The sequence below is a fragment of the Pteronotus mesoamericanus genome, unplaced genomic scaffold (assembly GCF_021234165.1).
Source record: "Pteronotus mesoamericanus isolate MK-2021 breed Mesoamerican mustached bat unplaced genomic scaffold, CSHL_Meso_final contig_177, whole genome shotgun sequence".
Lineage (NCBI taxonomy): Eukaryota > Metazoa > Chordata > Mammalia > Chiroptera > Mormoopidae > Pteronotus > Pteronotus mesoamericanus.
Window position 1 is genome coordinate 812,497 of NW_026555073.1, and position 26,428 is coordinate 838,924.

A 26,428-nucleotide genomic window follows, 5' to 3' on the forward strand; every position below is an offset into this window, starting at 1 on the left:
AGAACTTTGTAAACGTAGCACCAAATATAAGGAATCACCTTCCTTTTTGCATCATATTCCTCTCCCTAAGTTCTCCAATTCATGTCCAGAAAGTATTTAGTCATTAATCTGAAACGACTTTGAAGCAAAGACATAAAATGTAAAATGTACGTGTTGTTTTAATAGAATAAGTCATCTAAAAACTCACTGATTCTGAGATAGTCCTTTGAGCTAATAAAAACCTCAACCTAATAAAAACCAAAAACTTACTCTTTCGCATGTACTGTACATATTTTGCCTGTCTCATGAAGGTATTTACCCTGTGTTTAAGAAAAGATCTCTTAGCTCAATAAAATCGAATGCCATCATGGAAAAAGTTACTAATTTTGCTGCCTTTTTAAATGTTACAGCATACCAAAAAAAAAAAAAAAAAGCCCCATTAAAAAGAAGATATTTGGAAAAGACTTCAATTTTCTCCCTTCTTCCATACCTTGCTTACTGTGTATACGCAAGTAATATAAATCTGTCTCCAAGAATGGCTCCATGCCTCCCAGAACAAGTGAAACCACAATCCACTCTCTACCAGACCTCCAGAGCCAATCTAGGAGAAAACGAGGCTATGCAAATATAATTCTCAAAGTCACCTTTTGCATCCATTTTTAAGTGAGCCATGCATTTAGTCAGGGGAAAGCGCCGTTAGGGTACACGACACACAGAAAGCATTGTTCATAAAGGGTGTTTTCCTGCTGAGAGATGTTTCCGATAAACACAATAATAGCAACAAAGATCAGACAATAATAGCACTGTTTTCAATGGTTAAATATAAACAGAAACACACCCTGAGGAGACGTCCGGCGTCTGCTGTGTTCGTCACCCATCTAAGACCCCCTGAAGTAAGAAAATACGGGGCTCATCATGCCTCAAAGAAACTCTCTACAAAGAGACTCACGGTTCTATTTTATCATCGACAACAGCAAAACTATGGACGTATAGTTACACACATGCGCCCATACCTTACTTCGTATCTTACCTTCACTGTGTGCTTAAGAGGGAAAAATGAATGTTATTGTGTCAGTAAACTATGCACATCCTTGAATGGCTTCCAAAGCTTTCCATCGCTGACGGTGACATGTCCAGAGTAAGACAGACAATAATGAAGTCAACGCATGGCTTTGAGGGAAAAAAAGTAGATACATTCCATCCCTTGACTTTATTAATAACTATATTTAAATCATTTAATGTACTTACGAATTTCTAGACATTCTATTCATTTCTCTTGTCCGTGGGATCCATGTAAAAGAACACCCTATAAACTCTTTTCGTGCATTTGTTTGGGGTTTTTAGTTCTTGTACACAGATTTCTTGGGTCTCCCTATGCCCCCATTCTCCTTCAGGCCCGTTAGAGAAAGCAAACATATTTCATTTTCCACAAGCCATTCCCTTTCAAGAATGTGTCCTGAAGTGCTCTCAACACCTTTCATGAATATGCAAATATGGAGATGAATATCTAAACTAGAGATCTTATATCTATGTCACTCTCTGGCTTGGAGATGAGAGTGAGCTGGGAGGCCATTTCTCCAACCCCATTCTTGGTACATTGTGTGAATGCAGATTTTAGGAACCAGAATAATCTGAAACGCCCAGTCCATTAACCTAATCTGGAAAGGAGAGTCTGCATTCCTTGCGTGGGCTTGGACTTTTTCCCGTGTATTCTCTAGCAAGATATGTCATGCCGCCACCCACAGACAACCCTGGCCCGATACTAGTCCCGGTTCTGACCCAATTTTCCTACAGTCAAGAGTTCTCTGTTGTCCTCTTCTACCCAACTTCAAGCGAATGCGTGTATCTATTTGGCTCCTGCGGCAGAGCCTGATCTTTTGATCCCTTGTTGAGTTCATAGATTCTATGAAGCTCTACCTCCACTTCAAAATAAGTAAAATGATGAAATCAAGTTAGGCAGCTTAGAAACCGGGGATACGTACCGGTCTGGCGTGCACAGCCACGGGGCCCTTGAAGGTGGTCAGCGGGAGGCTGCACTCGGAAACGCTGTAGGGGTCGGAGCCGCTGGAGATGGAGTCGCAGGCCACGAAGGTGTTGTCGAGAGGCAGCTCCTGGATGATGTGGTGCCTTGAGCTGAGGGGCGTCTCCGGCGGGATCTGGAAGGCGGGCTGCGGCGAGGCAGACTTGTAGTGCCGGGCCAAGTCGGGGCTGTCGGGCTTGAACGTAGTAGGGGTGCTGCTCCAGTTGTACTTGCTCATGGTTTGCTCTTCCAGCTCAAGGGGAAGGTCCAGGGTCACGCTGGGTCCATCATTGTCAGTGTCGTCCGCGTTCGGCTCCTCGATCGTGACAAGGTTAAGCAGCAAGGTCTGAGGGGGCTGCTTCTTCCTCCTCTTTTTCATCATGATCATCTGCCTGTTCTCTGGGTTGGGCGTAGCCCACTCGGAATTCTGCCTGCTCTTCTGAGACGCCCTCGAGCGTGGGGACCGGCGGCGGCAGTGGACGATGATGATGACAGCGATGATGAGGATGAGGGCGAGGGTGCTGGCCACGGAGGCGGCCACGATCTTGGTGTAGTCACTGGCCGGGGGGGCGACATCGGCCGTCTCAACATTTTGGATTATCGATGTTTCGATGTTCTTGCGCACCAGCTCACGGATCAGCGTGACGTTGGTCGCGGACTCATTCACAAACAGATTGACGACTATGGCGTTGAAGAGAGGCGTCGGCTGCCCGAAGTCCTGGGCTTTGACTACGAGTCTGTGCAAACCCAGGTCCGTGAGCCTGCATTTCTCCTCCATTGTAATGTCGCCTGTCGTTTGGTTAATTGCGAAGAGCTCTCTCATGTTTCCTCCGACGATGCTGTATTCAAGCTCCGCGTTCATGCCGGTGTCGTTGTCCACGGCAAGGACCGTGAAGACCACCGTGCCTGGTTCCGTGGACGGTTCGACCAACTCGAAGGAGTAGTTGGAAGAAGGGACGACAAACACTGGTTTGTTGTCGTTGACATCGACCACATTTATGGTCACTTTGACCGTGGAAGAACGGGATACCCTACCACCGTCCTCAGCCTTCACGTAGAACGTGTACGATTCTTGTTTTTCTCTATCGAACGAAATATTCGGTTGAATGACTCCAGTCTGCGAGTCGATGGTGAATTCGTCACTCACATTCACAAGGGACAGAGTGACCGCAGAATTTTCGCCATAATCGGGGTCAGTTACAGTGATGAGTCCTACTGTGCCATGTTTAGGGAGGGTCTCTGGGACATAGAAATTGTACTCTTCGTGAGTGAAAAATGGACTGTTGTCGTTTTGATCGAGCACGGTCACCGAGACCGTGGCATTGGTCTGTAAGGGCGGAATGCCGTTATCTTGCGCCCAAACTGTGAAGTAGTATTTCTCCTGCTTCTCCCGATCGAGCTTCTTCACCGCGGTCAGAATGCCCGTGCGGTGGTCCAGCTGGAATTCCGTCGGGGCATCCACGTCCAGCATGTAGCTGATGTCGGCGTTGCGCCCGGTGTCTGCATCGGTCGCGCTGATCTTGGTCAGCTGGGAGCCAGGAGGGTTATTTTCGGGAACAGAAATACTGATGAGAGAAGGCGTAAAGACCGGAGCATTGTCGTTTTCGTCTTTGAGTTTGACCACGAGCATGGATGACTGGTTCAGAGGAGGTTTGCCGGCGTCCGTGGCCAGCAGCTTGATGATATACTGTTTCGTGGACTCATAGTCAAGGTAGGCGGTCGTCTCGAGGAGGTACTGGTTGCTGAACACTGGCCTCAAGCGGAAGGGGATCTCCTGGTCCAGGAAGCACCTCACCCTGCCGTTCTGGTCGGCGTCCTTGTCCGTCACAGTTATGAGAGCGATTTTGGTGTTGAGCGGAGCGTTCTCCGAGAGAACCACACTGTTGTTGATGGGGTTGATGATGTATCGTACGTCGATCGACGGGACGTTATCATTGATATCTGTAACGTTGACCAGCACCATCGCTCTGGCGGGCGACAACCCGCCGTCGCTTGCCATCACCAGCAGCTTGTGGCTCGGTGACTCTTCCCTATCCAGGGGCTCTTTGATTGTGATAAGTCCGGTGGTCGTGTTCAGGTGGAACAGCCTCTTGGCGATGTTGGAGACGAGGCTGCTGAAATAGAAGTGAATGTTGGCATTGTCGCCTATGTCGGCGTCTGTGGCGTGGAGCTGCGTCACCGAGGTCCCCACGGGAGCGTTTTCTGGTATACTGACTTCGATCTCGCTCTCCGTGAACACTGGGTGGTTGTCGTTCACATCGGCCACGGTCACTTGCAAAATGGCGGTACTGGACCTCTGAGGAGAGCCGCCATCTTCCACCTTCACTTTCATGACGTACATATCCTTCTGCTCTCTGTCCAGCTCCTTGAGGACTATCAGTTGTGGTATCTTTTGTCCTTCCGGTGTTTCGATGATGCCGAGCCCAAAAACGTCTGGAGGCTGGAAAATACACAACGAGACATTCGACACACGTTATTATGTGATGAGATTGATTTTCGAAAACTCCAACGCACGTGATACAGGACTAGCTCAGACAGGGATGTCAGAAGACTCGAGTGTGAGGTCCTGACTGTGCCTAGGGCCAGTATTATGCCCATAAGCTTAATTATCTCTGGGCATCGCTCAAATGAAGAGTTTTGCTAGAAGATGTTCTGAGGGCTTTTCAGGTTGTATCATTTTATGATAATGCACGTAAGTCATTTATTCATAAAACTACTCAAGTTTTCCAAGAGAAATATGGAGAACTTTTAAGAATTGTTGCAAAGCATCACATGGTGCATGAAGTTATACGTGTATTAACCATGGTTACTCAACATGAATTACATATTTTACTGTAGATTTCAGTAGTGCAGATACTTTTTGCCCCCAAAAGTAACGCTCCAGTATAAAACACACGCCCAAGATGGTAGCACATGTATTGCATCTAATAAATACAGCTAAAACCTCTGCTCAAGTGAGAAAACAAAACTCCCAGACTATAACCGTGTGTAAAATACACAGAATTTCCTCTTTCTAGAAGAACAGCTGTCAAAAAGGAACTGTTCTTGAAGATCAAACACGTTACTGAACTTTGTGTTTTAAATGAGGAGGCAGAATGGACCGAAGCTTCACGCCACAATGTCCAGTTGGAAACAATGCCGCCGTGACCTTCCTGCCCCTGAAGCAAACGATGGAGCCTCTACAGAAGTCTCTCTCGTGATTGCACCACTCAGTGCAAAGTTCTAACATAATCGGTCTGCACAGGCTCTCTTACGTGCTACAGTTTGTCAGCACAAAAAGGGTCTCATCCTCTTCATGGGTTTTTTAAATAGTCAAATACCTTACTGGGATAATGTCCAATTTATCAAAAGAAAAAAATTTTAAAAGTACCCTCTCTGAACTGCAATAAGAGAGGCTGTGCACAGATGAATAGAGATCTCTTCCCTGTTGTTCACTTTAGTTAGCTCGCAAGATCGTATGAAGTAACCTGTGTGTCTTTGTATCTTGTTTTCATTTTAAACAGCTCAAAGGAACATCTTGTAATATTTTATTTATATAAGCCAATAACATCTGCCTTTCTGTGAATAAAGTATATAGCAACAGAAACACTGGCTACGTCACATTTACTTACAAGTGTGAAAACCAGCAAACTGCAACCTATCCTTCAGCAATGTATTTTTAAAGATTCTTATAACAAAGATATTAAATGTTTATCATTATGATTCAATCTAAATAAATTAGTGATTAATGATAATTTGATTCTTGTAAATTATATTTCAAAAGGGTTTTAGAGAGGTTCAAATCTAGAATATCTCCTTTATGAGTAGAAGAAGAGTTTATCAATCACGCTTCATAAAAATTCTTGTTCCTTGTTAGCATGCCAATATTGGTCACTCATTCATATATGGCACCATACTGGGGTATGATGGGGTGTAAACACATTTCAGTAATGTAATGGAAATTAAATTCTAGCTAAGGTGAGAGAAAATCAGTAACAATGTAAGCATTTAATGACGACATTGATATTAACAGATTTGTATTAAGGGAATAATTACATTTTTAATAAGAGCTATAAAGGGAGATTATAGAGTGTTCTCAGGGGTTATACAAGGGGAAACTAGCATATATAATATAGTACAAAAAGGCTAAGAAAATTCTTTTAAGTCCTTGATGTTTAGACCCAGCTGTGTAATTTATGAGGAGATTACATCTGGAGAAAAAGAATATGCTCATTTTAATTTTTAATTTCATGTATTTTTGTATTTTGTTTGTATATTTAGATTTCAGTCTGTTTTTAAATCCCTGTTTATTCTGTTAGTTGTCCCAATTTTTCGGTCTTGAACATGTCCCTGAATTTGGAATTGACCTTCGCTTTCCCACGCAAATGAAGGCAAGGTTATGTCGCTTGAAAAATCCAAGAGGAGCATATTTATTGCCTTTTAATTATTTTATGTGAAATGACAGTCATGTTAAAAAATAGATTTTCAAATTTCCATGGTGATAATAAAATACACAGGTCAGATGACGGATAATTTCCCTATTGCTCTTCTGTTTTCTATGTCTGCCTTGTGCGATTAGCCGCAAGTATTGAAACTGACATTTTAATTAATTAAACATAGATCAAACCTAAAAATTGCTCTTCGGTCTCACTAGCCACATTTAAAAGTTCTCACAGCTCCGTATGGCTAGTGGCTACTGAGTTGGAACACGTTTTGAATGTAATACAAAATTCTGTCCAGTCAGGTGATCGCTGGTTTACGTGCTGAAAAGTCCATATTGTCCAATGAACGTGAGGAGGAGCTGCCCGCAGGAAGACCGACATAATTTTCAATACAGTTTGGTGAGATATGTAAGTGTGACGCCAATGCAAGCTGACTGCCATTGTCGCTGAAGCTCCCTCCCAGGCCGCTCCTCTGTCTCGTCTCTTTCAGGAGCGGAGCCAACGGTAGTTCTGCCCCATGGCGGTTAGTATAAGCGATAAAAACAAATAAACAAACCAAAAAACCAACAAAAAATGCAGCCCATCATGATGTGAGGACACCAGGGGAGCCGCAAAGGGGAAATAAAGGCGCGCTGACATGTCTCCTTAATTCATCACCCTGCTCGCTGAGCATGGACAGGCCCTAGATACGCGTAATTGACCGGTGCTATTCTCAATTCAAAACCTACTCAAAATGACTGCCCCTTGTTTAGAAAGGCAAACTGGACCTGAGAAAATCCTTGGACAGTCAGGTCACCCTTTGGTGACATCACGAGGTATCACTCCTATGTGTGGGCCACGCAGTAATTTACTTAACGAAGCCTTTATACACTAGTGGGTGGGACTATACTGTACCACAGCATCAAGCTGTGTTTACATTCATAATCTCTAAGAGCATAGCATCTGCATATTCAACAAACGCATCCAATGAGCATTTGTTGATGAAAAATGCAGGTTTTAAAAAGGATAATTGCTATTCCCAAAGACAAAAGGAAAAAGGGTAGAGTTTGGTTGTTTTTGTTTTTAATTCACAGTCTGTGTAGGAATAGGAAACTGCTACAATTGTTGACTCTGGTTTTTCATTTATTTTATTTTTTCTTTTTTTATCTTCACCTGAGACATCTTAAAAGACATTGATATTAAGTACACAAAATGACCAACTCCAGTTCAGATTAAGAGAAATTTATGGACTTTCTAATAACCTCATGTAATGCAAAAGGCTTACTTTCATTTTTGAATGAGATTTTTTCCAAAATTCTAAAATAAAGCTTTGAGTATGCAAACCCAGGACAAAAACTGCTGAAATAAGCAAGATGTTAAGCTCATCTGAGACTTTAATTTTTTTTTTTTGGGTAGAGATTTGTAAAAACCAAAGAAGAGAAAGTTGCTGTTGCAGATGAATAAAACACAGGCATTGCCCAATTAAAAGCTGTATCTTCGCTTATTGTTCTGGGAAAGAATTCACTGATCCATCGCCCCACGCTGTAACATTGTTCACATATGCATGTGCAAGACATCAGTTCATTGCTTACTGGAAGGTAATAAATAACGCAGCACTTCCACGGCTATAAATCTGGTACCGTTGCCCAGAAAACGCATAGAGTGCCGGTAAGGACTAAAAATAGTTCCAACGACATTGGATTTTAAAACTGATGAAATAAAAGCTGTTTATTCTGTAGATTGAAGAAAAGACAAAAAAATTATTTCTGAGCTTTACCACTGCCAGATGTATCAAAAGCCAACCTGATTTTTATTTTGAATTTTTAATTTGGTTCCTATTGTTATTGATACCTTTTGGGGCCAGAGAAATGCAGGGACAGAGTTTCAAATGGATAAAACCACAGAGATATTATTTTAGAAAATGGTAAAAAAATGAATTTAATATTCTCAAGATATATATATATATATATATATATATATATAATGGGTACTATAATAAATTACTTTCATTCCATTAAAGAGTTTCTTTGTTCGCTATAGGCTGCCTAGAACTACTGAGAAAATAGCCACTGTTTCTTAAATATTCAATATTGTGGTATCATTTAGATTCTATAAACTATTTCTAAAACATTTATTTCAGCATTCATTTGGAGCATTGTCAAAGGGAGGCACAATTAAAAAATGACCTGAGTTGTCAGTCATGTATTTGACAATAACCTTGAAGTTACTAAGTCCCTCTTTACATTGAAGTTATATAGGGGAAAGAGAGGCATGTGTCTAGAAAACACTGACTTTTTTGAAATAGACTTACATTTAAATATTAATAACAGTGATGTTAATTTTGGCAAAGCCCTGCCCAGGGTTTGAGATATCACATGTTGTTAATTGTACTTATTATGATCTAGCAAAGCCTATTTAGTTTGCATCATAGGGTCTCCTTTTTCTTAGCATTGGTCCCAAGAAAAGCGATTTCTTTCGTAGCATTTTTTTCTCTATTTTATTAGATTTTAACACTAAAACAATTTGCTTTTTCCCTTGGACAAAAGAGTAGGCACTCAAGAAGTTTCTTCAAAATGTTAACAGTTTTGGACTAAATTCTGTCTTAAAGTGTAGTCCTGCCTTACTTCAAGATTGTTTGGTCATATGTGATAAATACGATCTCTTACCTTTTTTATCAACAAACTCAACAATAAAAAGTATATAATTATCTCAATAGAGGAAGAAAAAGCATTTGACAAAATTCCACATCCATTTCTGATAAAAAGAAAACCTCTCAACAGACCAGGCATAGAAGGACCAGGAATAAAACAAGGTTTTCTCCACTTTCACCACACTTATTCGACATGGAAGTCCTAGCCACAGCAATCAGACAAAAAAAAAAGAAAAAGAAAAAAAGGAATAGAAATAAAAAGCATCCACATAGGAAAGGTACTATTAAAACTGCCACTATTTTCAGAAGACATGATACTTATATGGAAAACCATAACGAACACACCAAAAATTAATAAAATAAAAAATTCAATGAAGTAGCAGGATACAAAATATACGGAAATCTTTCATATTCATGTATACTAAAGAAAAAAGAAAAAAAGAAAAGAAAGAAAAGAAACTGAACCACTCTCTTATGCCATGTACAAAAATAAAGATGGGCTGAAGGCTTAAATGTAAGGCCTGAAACCACAGAACTCCTAGAAGAAAACATAGAAGTAAATCATCTGTCATCAGTCTTTGTGTGTGACAGATACCCTCCTCAAGCAAGGGAACTAAAAAAAGTAAACAAATAGGACTAATATATCAAGTGAAAAAGCTTCTGCATATCGAAGGAAACCTTCGAAACCAAAGGCAACCTATCTATTACCTTTTGGATGGCCATGTGTCGTGGGCATTATTTTCTGTCATCTATCTGAGGGAATAACCAAATCACTTGATTATATTATTTGGGATGAGCGCTAAGATTGAAATGTCTTAAAAGTGTTAACTTAAATTCATAATGCTATGAGCTGGAACAAAAAAGATTAAATTGACAATATCAGAGCGGTTTCATCCATGAGAACAGATGGATATTGAGACAAATCCATACATTACGGTTCCTATTTTCGCAGTCTATTCTTCACTTCGTTTTGAAAGCCAGATTTTTAAACGCAGGAAAAAAGGAAAAAATCTTAAAGACTGAATATGCAATATATAAATTAAACAAGACAGGATTTGATTAACTCTAACTTCCTAAGAGTAAACCAATCATTTTGATTATGTGTAATAATTTGGCATTCTCGTTCTCACTTGTTCCATTGACTGCTCTGTCTCTCTCTCGCTGCAGTTTCTAAGCCTTGCAAAGACTAAGCACGCCTTACAATGCAGACATACTCTTTAATACTAGACAAGTGTTTACATTACAAATTGGACTTGATCCCAGAGATTTTAATGTTGTCTGTTTTAACTGAAAATATTTTCATTGAAGGAATATCTTTTCAAGCATGGAATTTTAATCACTAACTGTTTTTAATTGAAAAGACATGCAAAACAAATGAAATGTCACTCCTAATTGTTGTTCATCGGTTCTTTTCAGCAGCTGCTCTCTTGTGCTCAAGGCACATGAGCCGGATTCAGAAGAAAACAAGAATACAGTGCATTGTACTTGAGGGGGTGACACGGGGGTGGGAACAATGGCATGGCTATCTGTCGCTGGTACTTCGGGAATCAATTTAATTTCCTCACGGTAACATTAAAGCATTTCGATGTCTCCCAAAACAGGAAAAATGTGTTAAATATAGGAGCCCCACCCCCCGCCTTATCCTCAGGGGACAGGTTCCAAGACCCCCAGTGGATGTCTGAGTCCATGGGTCATACTGAACCCTACGTATACATTTTCCCCTATACTTACCTATTCTGACAAAGTTTAATTTATAAATGAAACACAGGAAGAGAGGAACCGCCACAGTGCACTCAGATAACCAAGATGGCGACCAACTTGAATACACTGAACAAAGGGCGATTTCATGTCATGCCACTCAGTTACAATGTAAAACGTATGAATTGTTTATTTCTAGCATTATTCATGTAATATTCACAGGCTGAGGTGGATCACGGGTAACCCACAGAAAGTAAAACTGTGGATGGGGCGGGGGGAGGGGGGTGGGACTTAAGCTGTCAACCAATGTCAGTGGCTTTCATCTTACATATATTTATCGAAGACTGTGGAGAATCAGGGAACTAATTGAATATTTCTTAGTTTGTAACTAAACAATTATAATTTCCAGCTTTTCGTTAGCTGTGTAGTCATAGTCATACATATAATCAGCAACTTAGATAAAGCAGTATGTTCAACTAAAAGTAATCAAGAAAGTTCTACACTTATTTCACTTACAATCAATTAAATTGTGTTTGTTTGTTTTTAATTTATACATCACTTGATTGTTTGGAGCATCACTTTGTTCTTCGGTTAACCATTTAGTTCATTATAATTCCATTACTAAAAGCGAAGCTCTTCTTGTCCCTGGTCAAGCTATTTTTAATAGATGCTTCTAAACAAACTCTTGTCTTCAAAGGATAGTCCGGTCCCCTCATAAATCAGGAAAATATACCAGCATCATGAACAGCTTGCCCTAGAAAGTCTCCTGCTTAAAAACTTATATTTAAAACCTACTAAATTTAAAGGACAAATGATAGTGGACACTTCTCCATGGAGGACACACACGGGGTCCAGAGACATAGGAAAGGATGCTCAGCGTCACCAGCCATCAGAGAGATGTGACTTAAAACCACAGTGAGATATCACCTCACACCTATCAGCATGGCCATCATCAATAAATCAACAAACGAGTGCTGGCGAGGCTGTGGAGAGAAGGGAACCCGCGTGCACTGTGGGTGGGAATGCAGACTGGGCAGCCGCTGTGGAGAACAGTGTGGCGTTTCCTCAAAAAACTAAAAACAGAACTGCCTTTTGACCCAGCGATTCCACTGCTGGGATTATACCCTAAGAATCCCGAAACACCAATTCAAAAGAATGTATGCACCCCAATGTTCATTAGCAGTGTTATTTATAACAGTCAAGGGCTGGAAACAGCCTAAGTGCCCACCAGTAAATGGGTGGATCACAAAGCTGTGGCACATTTACACAGTGGAATACGACGCAGCAGAAAGAAAGAAGGAGCTCCTACCCCTTGCGACAGCCTGGATGGAACTGGAGAGCGTTATGCTCAGTGAAATAAGCCAGGGGGTGAGTGACAAATACCATATGATCTCACCTGTAAGTGGAACCTACTCAACAAGACAAACAAGCGAGCAAAACAGAACCAGAAGCTTGGAAATAAAGGACAAACTGACAGTGACCAGAGGGAAGGGGGAGGGGGACAATGTCGGAAAGAAGGGGTGAAGTCAGGGAACATGGATACAGGGCCCGCGGACACGGATGACGGGGACGGGCGTGAGGATTGGATGTGGGAGGTGGGGGGGGGGGGGAGCAATGTGGGGGAAATGGGCACAGCCGTAATGGAAAAGGAATAAAAAATAAATAAATCGAACCTGCTCAATTTAGAATGCTTAAAAATTTGAAAAGTTTAAACTTATTAGTGCATATCTAACTACAGAACCCACTACGAAAAGACAATAGTGATTCCCATACAAGGAAGGAGTTAGAAGAAGATTTCAGCTTGAAAAAGAAAAGACAAGAGAGGAAACTGTATTTAAAAAAAAAAAAATGGCATGTGAATGAGATAAATAAAGCCATCCCAGATGGGAGAAGTGGTCTATGAAAAAGTATTCACATTCGCAGTCCTCACAGGAAGACGCAAAGACAAATGGAGAGAAGGAGACCTTTGATCCAAGACACAGCTGAAGGAAGCGGATGGAAGCGTGTTAGTTTGTTTTGAAATCGAACATGTTCCTAAATGTGGAGCCGGTGGCACTGCAGGAACAAAATATGCAGGAAGAGGGGTAGGTTGCAAAGTAAGCCTTTGGAAGGGTAGAAAGCATAATTTTAGAGAAATTGGGGAACACTGCAATTCATCTTAAACTATAGAGTTAAACTAGTAAGTACTGTCTGTAGAATACTTTTCTGTCAGGCGCTCAGCACATTGAGTCTTTTTCTTAGTACAAACTGATAGAAAAGGATCATTTTAATTTTGTCCTTTATACTGGAGAGGAATTGGAAACGTAGAGAGCAAGTTCGAAATTAAGATATAACCACCTCTAGCACAGGAATTAGCATTTTTGTCAAAAGGTTTTAGTTCTGGTCTCAAAACAGTTTTGTAGATACATCTTGGCACGAAAGTATTAATGCCGTAACTGCAGACCTAGCAGAAAATAATATACAAGTTCATGAAAAATTAATGAAGGCGCTTGGTAAAAATCTATTAAAAGTAGATTTGGAAATTTTAATTTTTTTCTGAAACTATGAAGACAAAATAATCTTATGTTTTTAATGGCAGAAAGACTAATGCAAGATAAATTTTAACATAATAAATGTTTTCCTTCTCACTACACTAGTGTAAAAAATATATTCTCCATAATGCCTGTTACTAAGCTCCTTGGAGACAGTAACTATTTTTCAAACATATTTTTGTCCCTCAAGACTTTTTATATTGGGCACTCATTAACTATATGTTAAATTTAGATGACTAATTAGACTAACATTAGTTAGTAATCAGTTATTGTTACAGCTAAGACAATATTTAGTAAAATGCTTTTGCATTCTTTAGAATTTTACTTTATTCTATTGGAGAAGCTTAAAATAGTGAATTTCTCTATTGAAAACAAGGTAGAGGATGAGAAATGTTCATGAGAATATCCTCCATAGAATAAAATTCCGGATTAAGTCAGATCCCAAGGACAAATGAAATTTGCACTATAGTCCAAAGCTTCATTTTATAATATTCGACTTTTAAAACTCCTTGTTTTGTTTACCAAGGCAACATTTAAAATTACTCTTCCAGAAGATCTTTTATTTGTATTTCTTATTATATAACTTTGTACTATTTTTCTTCTTTTACCTTCAAGTATAGAGGGCTGCATGTAGCAATTAAAATATCCCACCATCAAACATTCTTCCAGTGTGTCCAAAAAAGCAAATGGAAAACATATGGACAGTTGTGGTTTTATTGTTTTAGTTTCTAAAACACATACTTCTTTCTGTATGCACCTGGATATTCTATTCTGATGCCCTGAGCTTTCTAGTAAAAAATGTTTAGTATTTTATGGGGAAAAATGCATTATCACATTTTTGTAGGATGAGACGGATGGAGATACAATAATTTCTGCAAACATAAAAACCAATGCATCAGAACAATTCAGGCACAGTTCAGAAAATTTCGCTAAATTTTATAATTAAACCGAACTTAATATTCTCCTTTATCTATCTGGTAACCTCTGCCTACATTCAGAAATTAAAATTTAATTTCTAGTCACAGCAATTTATTTGATCTACTATGTCATTATAATATTTAATTATTTGCACTTTTAATTTATTTATGGATAAGACTGCAAACTGATAAATGCAAAGGGAGAATATTCATTTCTTTAGTATTTGATTTTGAAGTGAAAACTTTTTTCATGGGCATTTTATGTTTTTCTGCTAAATAATTTCTTCAAAAAATGATCCAAATTCACATAAAAGCATAAGGCATAATGCTTGACAAAAGCATAAAGCTTTATGAATTATTTCATAGATCAATGAAAACAAAATGAGAAAGTTTTCCCCAAAATGACCTTATTGCTTTTATCATCACTTCTGAACAAGGAAGTTATCACCTCTCATCAAAACTATTTCCAATCCATCTTTTTTTTTTTGGTCTCAGATCAAATGAAAAATCATACATAGTAGTTCGTTAAGAGGGTGCCTCGAGTCAATATAAAGCGGTGCGCCCATGAAGAATAACCTACGCCAAATAAACTACCCACGGCGGAACATTTATCTTCTGAGATTGTTTGCGCTGATCAGAGTTAGGGGAGCCGAAGAGATTTGTATAACGAACCCTCATGTTTTCATTAAGGAGAGCGGCATCCAATTACTTTGTTTTGTATAAATATGCATTTCTAAGGGGCTTTAAGTCATACCATTTGGCAGGCGCAAAATTAAGCACAGTATTTCTCTGGATTTCGATACAGTGCACAATGGAACAACAGATAAGTAAGTCTGTACCTAATGATAATCAACATAAAATTTAGCAGCATTCCTTATAGTTAGTTGGTATCAGCAGGTCAAAGGGCAGGATATGAGTAAATTAACCGGCCTCGGAACACGTTTGTTCTTCAGAGCCTCAATGTATACATTCTAACATGTTCTACGTACATGTGTTCCATGTGGGATTGTTACTAATTGGTGTATTTCATGAAAGCCATTAGTGGACAGTGAATTATTAGCCAGGACTCTGAAAATAGCCATGAAGCCAAAAGTTACTTAACACTATCAGTGCCACACTCTAATTTTCATAAGGCTTGACAGCACTAATTAAGATCCATTTGTGAAGAGAATGAGCTTTACGCTGCCGCCTCGGCCCTCACCAGAGATACGCTAGGGGGCTTTAGTTATTAGCATTGGATCACCGTGTCTTTTGCTTTTTAGCACAGATAAAAATGTTAATGAGCATGTCACAGAATTCAGAGAAAAATGAGGAGATTGCTGTATTGAATCTCTTGTGAGCCTCTCAGAGGCAGGCAACTATGCTATCTAAAACGATTAAACACATTGTTTGTTACAGTGTAATCTGCCTGCAGCGGAATTAATGAATCTTTGAGAAGATGCACCACTTCCAGCTCTGGTCACCTAGGAAAAAGAAATATTAACTTGCCCTGGCTGGTGTGGCTCAGTGGATTGAGCGCAGGCCTGCGAACCAAAGGGTCGCTGGTTCGATTCCCAGTCCGGGCACAGGCCTGGGTGGCGGGCCAGGTCCCCAGCAGGGGGCGCGCGAGAGGCAGCCACACAGGGATGTTTCTCTGTCTCCCTCTCTCCCTCCCGTCCTCTCTCTAAAAATAAATAAAATCTTCATTAGAAAAAGAAATATTAACTCCTTCAGAATCATAAAGTACCCTTGCCCTTTTTCTCCACAATATATTATTCAATGCCTCATTCTCAACAATGGGATTAAACATTAACAAATCTAATGGTAGACAATATTTTCAAAATTTGGATTTTCTAATCCAAGACTTCAAAACAAATCTAACTATAACCTTACTTTCATAAATCCAAACTCTTGATCAACAGAGAAGATATCTTCTTCTCACTTAATTTTCAAAATGAAGACCAAATATATCTTCTTTTTAACTAAATAACCCCAAGGGCCCCAATCCCTGATTCTGTGAAAAGGCTCAACCCTAGAAGAAACGCTCTCCCGAGGTCGATGGAAAAGATGAGACGGGCAAAAAGGAGTGAAATCTCCAACCCAATTGCCATGCTGTCTGCCAGGGGAACCGATCAACACCCTGTCACTGAACTTGAATAGAAACAAGGGCGCAGATCTGCATGAGGGAAGATGAAAATCTGCAGCAGAAAATGAAGACATATGCGACAAACTAATTTCCCCTGAGTTCCGACCGGGGGAAGGAGGTCCTTGTGGTCTGTATCTATATCCTGAGTCTCGGGTGTTTGAGATACACTTTTATTCGTGAAAATACTGGCTTCCCGGTCTACAGACAAAATACGAAAAAAAACTTTGTAATTAACAGGCTAAAAAAACAATAAAGGGACAGTTAAAGAGATATAATTTCCTACTCCTGGCCAATAGGTCTGTCAACTATGGCCATACATGATAAATTATACGATAAATGATAATTATATACATATAGTAACACTATGTATAATGTTTACTATACACCAAACATTTTAAATATATTTAATAACATTAAAATATTTATAATTGTAATATATAAGATCATACATGTATACACACATATATACATGCATACATATGTGTATAAATATGTAAAATTATACATTTTTAGCAAAGGTACTCTAACAGAAATTGTATCAGAATATCATGGGGAATTCTCATTATAGTATTATTTACTTAAAACATAGGGGGCAGATTAGATTTCACTTCTGGTTATTTTTTTTTTTAATTATTTTAAAGACTATTTTTAATTATTTTATAGTTGCTCAATTACAGTTGTCTCCATTTTCCTGCCACCACTTTCCCCTGTTCCACCCCCCGCTGTCCGTGTCCGTGGGCCCTTTATCCATGTTCCTTGACGGCCCCTCCCCTTCTTTCCCCGTTGACCCCTCCCCCTCCCTCTCCCCCTCCCCCTCCCCCTCCCCCTCCCCCTGGTCACTGTCCCTTTGCTCTTTATTTCCCTGTCTCTGGTTCTACTTTCCTTGCTTGTTTGTTTTGTTGATTAGGTTCCACTTATGGGTGAGATCACACTTCTGCTTATCTTTCAAGTGACAACCACGTCAAGAAATTTTACAGGTGAATCTTTTTTTCTTAGTAACCTGATCTCTTAAAAAGCTGAAAAGTAAGCTTTTTAATTTGATACAATCTCTTTCATTTATTTTTGCCTTTACTTTCCTTGCCTTTGGGGTCAAATTCATAAAATGTTCTCTAATACCAAAGTCCATAAGGTTAGTACCTATGTTTTCTTCTATGTAATTTACTGTTTCAGGTCTTCTATTTGGGTCTTTGATCTATTTTGAATTAATGTTTGTACATGGAGACAACCTGTAATCCACAATAGTTTCATTCTTCTGCATGTGGCTTTCCAATTTTCCCAGCACCATTTATTGAAGACACTTTTTTTCCTCTATTGGTGTTTTTTGCTCCTTTGTCAACGTCCATATACATGTAGTTTTATTTCTGGGCTTTCAATCCTGTTCCATTGGTCTGTGTATCTGTTTTTCTGCCAGTGCCATGCTGTTTTGATTATCATAGCTCTGTTGTATAATTTGAAGCAAGGCAGTGTGATCTCTCTGGCTTTGTCCTTGTTTCTGAGGATTGTTTTGTCTGTTTGGGGTCTTTCGTGGTTCAATACAAATCTGATGCTTTTTTTGCTCTATTTCTTTAAAAAATGACATTGGGATTTTTAGATGAGGATTACATTAAATCTGCATCTTGCTTTAGGTAATAAGGCCATTTTAACTATGTCAATTCTTCCAATGCATGAACACAAAATCTCTTTCCATTTCATAGTCTTTCTCAATTTTTTAAAGTAATGGTTTGTAGTTCTCAGTATATAGATCCTTCACACCCTTTGTTAAATTTATTCCAAGTTATTTTATTCTTTCTGTTGCAAATGAAAAAGTAATTGTTTTTTCATTTTTTTCTGAAGTTTCATTGTTAGCATATAGGAAGGCAGATTTTTGTATGTTGATTTTGTATCCTGCAACTTTATTTGTTTATTGTTGCTAATAGTAATAGTATTTTGGTGGAGTTCTTAAGGTTTTTCTACATACAGAATCATGTCCTCTGCAAAGAGTGGCCCTATGGCTTCTTCATTGTCAGTTTTGATGCATCTTAGCTTTCTCTTGCCTGATTGTTCTGTCTAAGGCTTCCAGTACTGTGTTGAATGAATGTAGGAGAGAGGACATCCTTGTCTTGTTCCTAAATTAAGAGGGATAGCTTTCAGTCTCTCACCATTGAGTATATTGGCTGGCAGTTCTTAATGTATGGCTTTTATTATGTTGAGGTACTTTCCTTCTATACCCACATTTTATTGAGTGTTTAAACATAAATGGACATTATATGATTATCTTATCAAGTGCTTTTTCTGCACCTGTGGATAAGATCATATGATTTTTATCCTTTCTTTCATTAATGTGCTATATTAGGTTGACCAAACAGTTCACTTGTTTTTTACCATAAGATGGCTCTAGTAGTGCTTAGTTGTCTTTAACTTCATTCAAAGCAATTTTGTTAGATTGTATTGTGACAACTGTTATATCAACATGCATTAAAAAAACATCAAAATTGGTAAATTTTTGTGTGGCCATTTTAATATTGAAGTTGGGAGAAAATACACAACATTTTCAGCCTATTATGCTTTATTATTCCAAGAGAGGTAAAAAATGCAACTGAAACACAAAAAAAGATTTGTGCCGTGCATGGAGAAGGTGTTGTAGCTGATTGAACGTGCCAAAAGTGGTTTGCAAAGATTTGTGCTAGAGATTTCTTGCGAGATGATGCTCCATGGTCAGGTAGTCCCGCCGAAGTTGATGGTAATCAAATCAAGACATTAATTGAGAACAATCAATGTTCTATCACATGGGAGATAGCCAACCTACTCAAAATGTCAAAATCAATAAAGTTATTGGTGAAAGTGAAAAATATGTCTTCTATTTTACAGGAAAAAACCATATGGACTTTTTGGCCAACCCAATACAATGTGCCTTGGAGAAGGTCTCTTTGGATTGAGGTAATTAGGTATTCTGTTTGCTTCCTGGACTTGAGGATCTAGGTCCTTCCATGGGTTTGGGATGTTCTCACCAGCTGTGCTTGAATAGGCTCTCCGTTCCGTTCTCCCTGTCTTCCTCTTCTGGTTTGCCTATTATTCTTATATTGCTTTCTGATGGAGTCGGACAGTTCTCATAGAGTTCTTACATTTGTTATGCCCAAGTCGCTCCCTCTGCAACATTTCTAGATTCCTATCTTTGGTATCACTAATTCTTTCCTCCACCTGGTCCACTCTATTTCTTATACTTGCTAGTTCATTCTTGATTTCGTTGTTGTTGTTGTTGTTGTTTTTTTTTTTTGAGTTCTTCATCTCGAGAATTTATTTTTATTCAAGTTTGGATCTCTTTGATAAAGTACTCGTTTTGTTTGATTTGTTTTCTGAGTTCATTAAGTTTCCTGTCTCTATTTACTAGCATCTCATTTAATTTTTTCAGAACTGCAATCTTGAATTCTCTGTCACTTAGGTCACATATTTCCATGTCTTTAAGTTTGTTTTCTGGTGATTGTTTTCATTTTCTTTCTGAGCTGTTTTGCTACCTTGGTTATTCATGGCATTTGATGGATTCCTTCTCTGTCTAGGCATCTATGTATGAGTGGCCCTTTTCTAGCAGACGACTAGGAAGAGGTCTATTATTTTCCCAGTAGGCGGTGCTGAATCACAAGTATCTTAGCAGTGTCAGCAGTGGAGCCATGATATGTGGGGCTGGCGTGGGCCGGGGAACCAGGCAGCCTTCTGTGTTATTTTGTCCTCGTGGTAATGGTGACCTCGGACTTCCATGGGGTCCCCTCTGTACCTCGATCTGGGACCAATCACAGAGCGTACCCTTCTTTCATAGGTAAAATAGTGATTCTGTAGTATCAGTCCTTGGGTTTGCAGATACTGTAATGTGCTCCACGAACCAAAATGAAGGGCGAATGGAGGTGAGCTCTGGGCGGCAACAGGGTGGCCAGGCTCTGTGTCTTTGTTTCTCTGTGTGAAAGGCTACTGCCCGACGACTGCAGCTACACTTGCCCAGGTCACTAGGCTCAGCTGCAGCTCGTAGTGCTCACTCCTGCAGGATCGCCCCCCCCCCCCCCCCCCCCCCCACCGAATCTCTTTGCTCCTTCAGGGGAAGCGAGCGCTGGCCACAGCCTGGTTCCTCCCCTCTCCGGGCTGAGCCCTGCCATGAGCTTCTTGCTGCAGGTTTGTGAGCTCCTCTCAGCTTTTCTCCCTTCTTGTCTCCCCCATTCGGTCCCGCTTGGCCACCTTTACATGTTTCAATGCACGGATCTCTCAGGCGTGTTTGTGTGTTGAGCAGGGAATCCTTGGGTGAGTTATGGCTTTTCAAGTTGTTGAAACTTCAAGGGGAGAGACCCAGGGGATCCTTCACTCCACCATTCCTCTACCACTGCCATTATTTTTAGTTAATTAATATAGAATTGTCATAGCAGGACTTCTTCCTATGTAAATTGACCTATTTTTGCCTAGAGATTTTCTCTATATCTTCCTCTTCTCTCCCTTTTTAATCAGAGATTTTCATACAAATTTTATATTTCTCTAGTTAGGATAAACTATGGTTTTGCCTGTCCTGTCTTTTCAACAAAAATAGGGCAAATTAGTATTAATTAAATTTTTGTGTTATTCTGCAGGACAAAGGGTATTTACAAATAAATTATTATGGTCAGTCTACTTATTTTCAGATTGTAACATTTATTAAGTTTTATGGATGAATCAAAACAATGTTTTGTTTTGTTTTGTCGTTCCCCCCCGCCATATCACCTCTCTATCCCCCCAGCATACATACATAGTACTTCCATAACAAGTGCTCTCAGTTAACATGGCCGGTGCCACGGCCCTCTGCATGCCCAGGGCTATATGCTTTGTATTCCATGCTCATTATTTTTAACAAGCAGTCGAGACAGTATTTGTACATGGAGCCCTACAAATGCCCCAGAACTTTATGTGCATCGCATAGTTCCCTTTTGGCTTATCACACGTTCTGAAGCAGAGCGAAATTTTAGAGCATATCTATTCTAAGACACATCTAAGAACTACTAGTGAACCTGTCTTTTTGCCATTTCCTGACACTCAAAGAAATTCAAACACAAACATGTTTTAACAAAGTTAGAAGAATGCTGGTAGGTTGGTTTGTTTTATTTGAATTCAGTAAGCTTTCAAGACAAATCAAAAAATTTTGGGTAGTTCATTAAGCGGCCTAGAGGAAGACATGCAAAAACTATTGAGTAAAACACTGCCTTTCAAAACAATACATGTTTCAGGATGGCTAGGTGGAGAGATCCTATTTCTGATACCTGATTTTTATTTGGTAAGTCTTTGGTTTTATCTGTTAATTTTTACTTTCCAATTAAACTATTTTTGTTTAGGCTCTGCTATCCCATATGGTTGCCACCATGTGTGATTATTTAAATTAAGTAAAATTTAAAATTTAGTTCTGAGGTAACACTAACCCCATTTCAAGTATTCAACAGCCACCTGTGGCCAGTAACTATTGTAGTGGATATCACAGATTATAAAAATGTAGTCACTGCAGAAAGCTCTATTGGCTGCTTTAAAGATAGAGGGGGAGAGCGATAGCGGGGGAGAGAAGGGGAAGGGGCAAGTGAAGAAACTTGTATAAAGGGCCCATGGACATGAACAAAGGGCCCATTGACTGAGGGAGTGGAGGTGGGACAGGTAGGGCAGGGGACAGCGATGGGAGAAAGATGGGGACAACTGTAATTAAATAACAATAAAAAATAAAAATTAAAGAGTCCACTAAAGCCTCACATTTCAATTGACAGCCAAATGTCTTAAAGAAGCTCCAAAAATCTTCTATGCAAGTATGTCTACTCTCTAGTTATTGCTTAGTCTTTCCAATTCTGCCCCTGTGAAATTTATGGCATCCTCCTCATATTATGACAGAAGAAACTAAAGGTCAGAAAGGTTAAGTTGGAGGTGGCCTTTCTCATTTTGCTAAACACAAAATTGTGATCAGTATCTTTCTGCCTCCTACATATTTTATCCATTTCATCAGATAAGGAGGTATCATTGCATGGGTTTTACCTAAAAATGCTCATTTATAAACAACCTGTCACTTCTTTTTCCGTTTTTACTTCTTATACTTCCACACAAATCTGCATTCCAATCAAATTCGCTCAAGAGATCTGTAGCTTTCAATTCCTAAATATATTTATAAGCCAATATTTCTTCACAACATGTTGGTATCAGCTGAGCAGTTGTCCCGTATTTTACCAAAACCTTTACCTAATATACATCCAAATAGCTTATGTGTTCTTTGACTATTTTTAACATTGATCAGTATGTTACTCATAATCTGCTAATGAACTGTCAGAAAATGTTTATAAAACTTTGAAAATACCTTGATCCTATCTATATTAAATCTACACATTTGTTCTTTTATACATTTTCTAATATCATTTGCACGCATTCTACTGTTTTACATAGCAAAATTGGAGTTTTCTACTACTCTATAGACCATATATGTAATTAAATTATTTCAAAGAAGATGAAATATTCCATTTAATCTTTCCTCTACCTCATTCCAAGATCCAACTCAAGCCAATATAGGTTCTTCAGATTCATTGGAGGCTTTTCACTGAATGGCTTACTTACCTTCTACAGCTATTCAATGCCCTGTGTTTGGAGAGAATTGGAACAAAATTAAAATATTTAACATTAACAACACATTGGCTGAAATGGAGTCTCATTTTGATGACCTGAAATGCTGAAACACCTTGCCTTGACTTGAAAATCATTATGAAAAAATATTTATCATTATTCTATATGCACGTAAAACTGCTACTAATGAAAATGTTCTAGTCGCCTTTCAAGTAAATTTATCTAATCATCTCTCAAGTAAACTTATCAAAAATATTTATCATTATTCTATATACATGTAAAACTTCTGGTAATGAAAATGTTCTAGTTGCCTCTCAAGTAAATTCAAGCATATTTTCAAAAGGCAAAATAAAGATTTGTATCTAAAATAATCACTGAGAGAAACTGATAGGTTTGTGTGTTCCTTAGTAGTGCTTAGATTTACTTGTTTAGGTTACGTTTGTGGCAGTAAAGTAAAAGTCAGATTAAAAGTGAGATACTGGGTTGGTTACTGATTTCTCAGCAGCAAAGCTGAGTCCCTTGTCTGACCACTGATAGCGCATCAAGGGAAACAGAAGCCAGTGCTTGAAAATGAATACGCAGAAAATTAAGATACAGATGCAACTGCAGAAACTGCATTGATGAAATTTCTGCATTATACTTCGCTTAAACTTTCAAACATTAGGGTGATGACTTACTCAAAATTGGAAGTACACTACGATCCTCTTTTGACTGTAAACCATGAGCTATCGCTAGCAGAGTGATCTTAACACGCACCTTAATTAAGTAGTAGTTTTGAACTCCATTTATTCCCGTGTCAGGATCAATAGCCGCTGGGAGAGAAAAACGCGTGTTCCTAACCGCGTTCTCCGGAACCGATATGTTGATCACCGTCGTGGGGAATAGCGGCGCGTTGTCGTTTATGTCTTCTACCAGGAAGCGCACCTTTACCAGTCTAAATATCTCATCCGGCAAAATAGCCACCTCCACCTCGTAAAAGCAATAAGCATCGAACAGGAGGCTGGCACACAGCTGCTCGCGGTCAATGCGAGCCCCGGTGGTGAAGATCTCCCCGGTCCCCTCCTCCACGCGGACGAGCGGCACCTCTCCCGTTTTGTACACCAGCTTGAACTGCATGGGGATCGTTAAGGACTTGTCCAGGATCAGTGACAGGTTGAGGTCTCTCCACAGGTCGCCAATCATGACGTTTTCTGGCATTTCTTCGAGAATGGTATAGTTTTTCTCCAGGGCGCCAGATTGAAATACAATGCATGCTAACAGGACCGCAAATATGTACGTCCCGAACAACAAGTCCATTAACAGGTCGGATTACCCCAGGTCTCTGTGCCCGCCAGCACAATTCTGTCAAAAAGGAAACACAGAAAGAGAAGAGAAAGAGGAAGAGGCAGAAGACATTAGTAAAGCTCCCCATTAAATGTGTGTTAATGAATAATTAAAATCATTGCCTGAAAATATGAGCATGATCAACACTATTAAATAAACCGGCAGATGTGTTTGGAATCAGACGTTATGCATTTTTACTCTGAGCTGAAGTGTAAACAAAACAAGACACCTAGAGTAATTAAGAGGCTCGAGAATTTGGCTTCACCATATTGACAAAATATAAAAAAGGTAATATTACAATATATCAAGACACTTGCAGGCAATAAAATCATTAATATATTTAATTCCATGGTTAAGGAAAAGTAAACAGGTATGTTACCACTCACAAAAATAGCATCATCATTCTTTGTTATAATATGGGTTTCAAATGCAATTCCTGTATTGGTGATAAAGGTTTTACACAATTTTGGAAGGTGTTCCGTTCTCAACCTCAAAATGTAAAATCGATCTAAATGAATGCATGAGGTACTTGTGGATTAAAGTCCTTTGACAGAGAAGAGCAATTGACATGGTAAATATCTAAACATGGGAAGAACTATCATGTAAAAAGGGTATTAAGTTTTTTTCTTTGAGAAGAAGAATAGGAATAAAGTACAGGGCGGTGATGTTCAGATCAACACAAACAACTGCCTATTGAAACGTTTACGGAAAAAATTGGTTTTCAGGAGACAGTGAATTCCATATCTTTGGAGGCACTGACCGAGAAGATGGAGCACCAGATGAGCTGCACATATTTATCATACGGCAGGCGATATCCAAACATTCAGTGGGAGAGCTGCACTGAATGCTTGGAAGACCTCTCAACTCGGGCAACTTTGTGTTTGTACATGGTAGAAAGTGGCCCATGGGAATGGGTTTTCACTTCTACAAACTGAAGTAAAAATTACCCCGTTGGACTAGGGTTTAAAAATAAGAAAGGTGCCCTGCCTGTTGTGGCTCAGTGGATGGAGTGCCAGCCTGCGAACCAAAGGGTCGCTGGTTCAATTCCCAGTCAGAGCACAGGCCTGGGTTGTGGGCCAGGTCTCCAGGAGGGGGCGCGCGAGAGGCAACCGCACATGGACGTGTCTCTCCCTCTCTTTCTCCCTCCCTTCCCCTCTCTCAAAAAATAAATAAATAATATCTAAAATAAATACAAACAAAGGCATTTGAAAACACTTTTGTTGAGTTGAAACAGTGAGTCAAAAAACAATCTCCCTGGCAGTTTTACTCCCTCTTGCTTGTTTTAACTCACTAAAATCTCCCCAAGTTATTTCAGTTCTCTAGTTCTGCTGATAAAATTCAATCACAAGTAGTTATTCCTTAAAATTTGTAATTTTTTCATTTTCCTTTATTAATTATCACATTTTATTCTCAACTAGATCTGTTTGATATGGTCTCAACTTGGTATATTAAATATCCTTTATATCTAGTATCATAAAACATTTAATGTGCTTCTAGACATTATTTGCAGTTAGTGATATAAACACAATGAAACTTGTATCATACTGCGCTACACCCTATCAGATGTTATATTTTTATATAATTAAATGATGGATTAATGCATTCCATCTATCAATGCATTCAGAAGTTTTGAAAGAGCAGCTGACTAACGAAGTTCTCAATATTTATTGGTAATCAATAAGATTAATAAAATTTTAGTAATGGTTTTAAGAACAGGAGAACTGATGAAATGCTATATCGTGCTATAGATGTTAGGTTCTGATCATGTTGGGCCACACAATGCATTATGTTAAATAACTTTCACACCGTATCACTGTGCATCGGCATTAAAAAATATGCATATAGACGGGTCAGAAAATGTAAAAGTGGAGAAAAAGGAACCTTACTATTTGCAATCGGTAATAGAACAATTGAGATGATTTAGGTTATGAGGAGAAAGAAGAGATGAAGTTGAAACACACTACTTTATATTTTCTTATCACTGAAGCTAAGAAGTACATATTACGAGCTCAGCTCAACCAGTTTCCTGCGTTGAGGGATCGGTCGGATTTCTAAAACATTTGAAGTATAATGGTAAGCAATGCTAATGCTGAAGGCATTTTTTCCTTTTAAACATCACAAAGAGACTATTGCCTGGGATATTTTTAGCATCACTTGTAAATTATTGGCCCCATCCTCCTTTATGAATGTAAGACTAAAATACCCCACTTAT

The 26,428-nt window shown here is 39.1% G+C and overlaps 1 protein-coding gene across 1 annotated transcript in view; it reads right to left on the bottom strand.

Annotated features, from left to right (window-relative positions):
- Nucleotides 1-26,428, bottom strand: part of PCDH11X (protocadherin 11 X-linked) — a 376,452-nt gene that overhangs the window by 319,414 nt on the left and 30,610 nt on the right. Inside the window, exons 2-3 of the mRNA XM_054566617.1 lie at nucleotides 23,650-24,234; nucleotides 1,962-4,439 (exon numbers count right to left, since the gene is read on the bottom strand). Coding sequence (XP_054422592.1) covers nucleotides 1,962-4,439; nucleotides 23,650-24,189 — 3,018 coding nt within the window. The 5' untranslated portion in view covers nucleotides 24,190-24,234. The remainder of the gene's footprint in view (nucleotides 1-1,961; nucleotides 4,440-23,649; nucleotides 24,235-26,428) is intronic.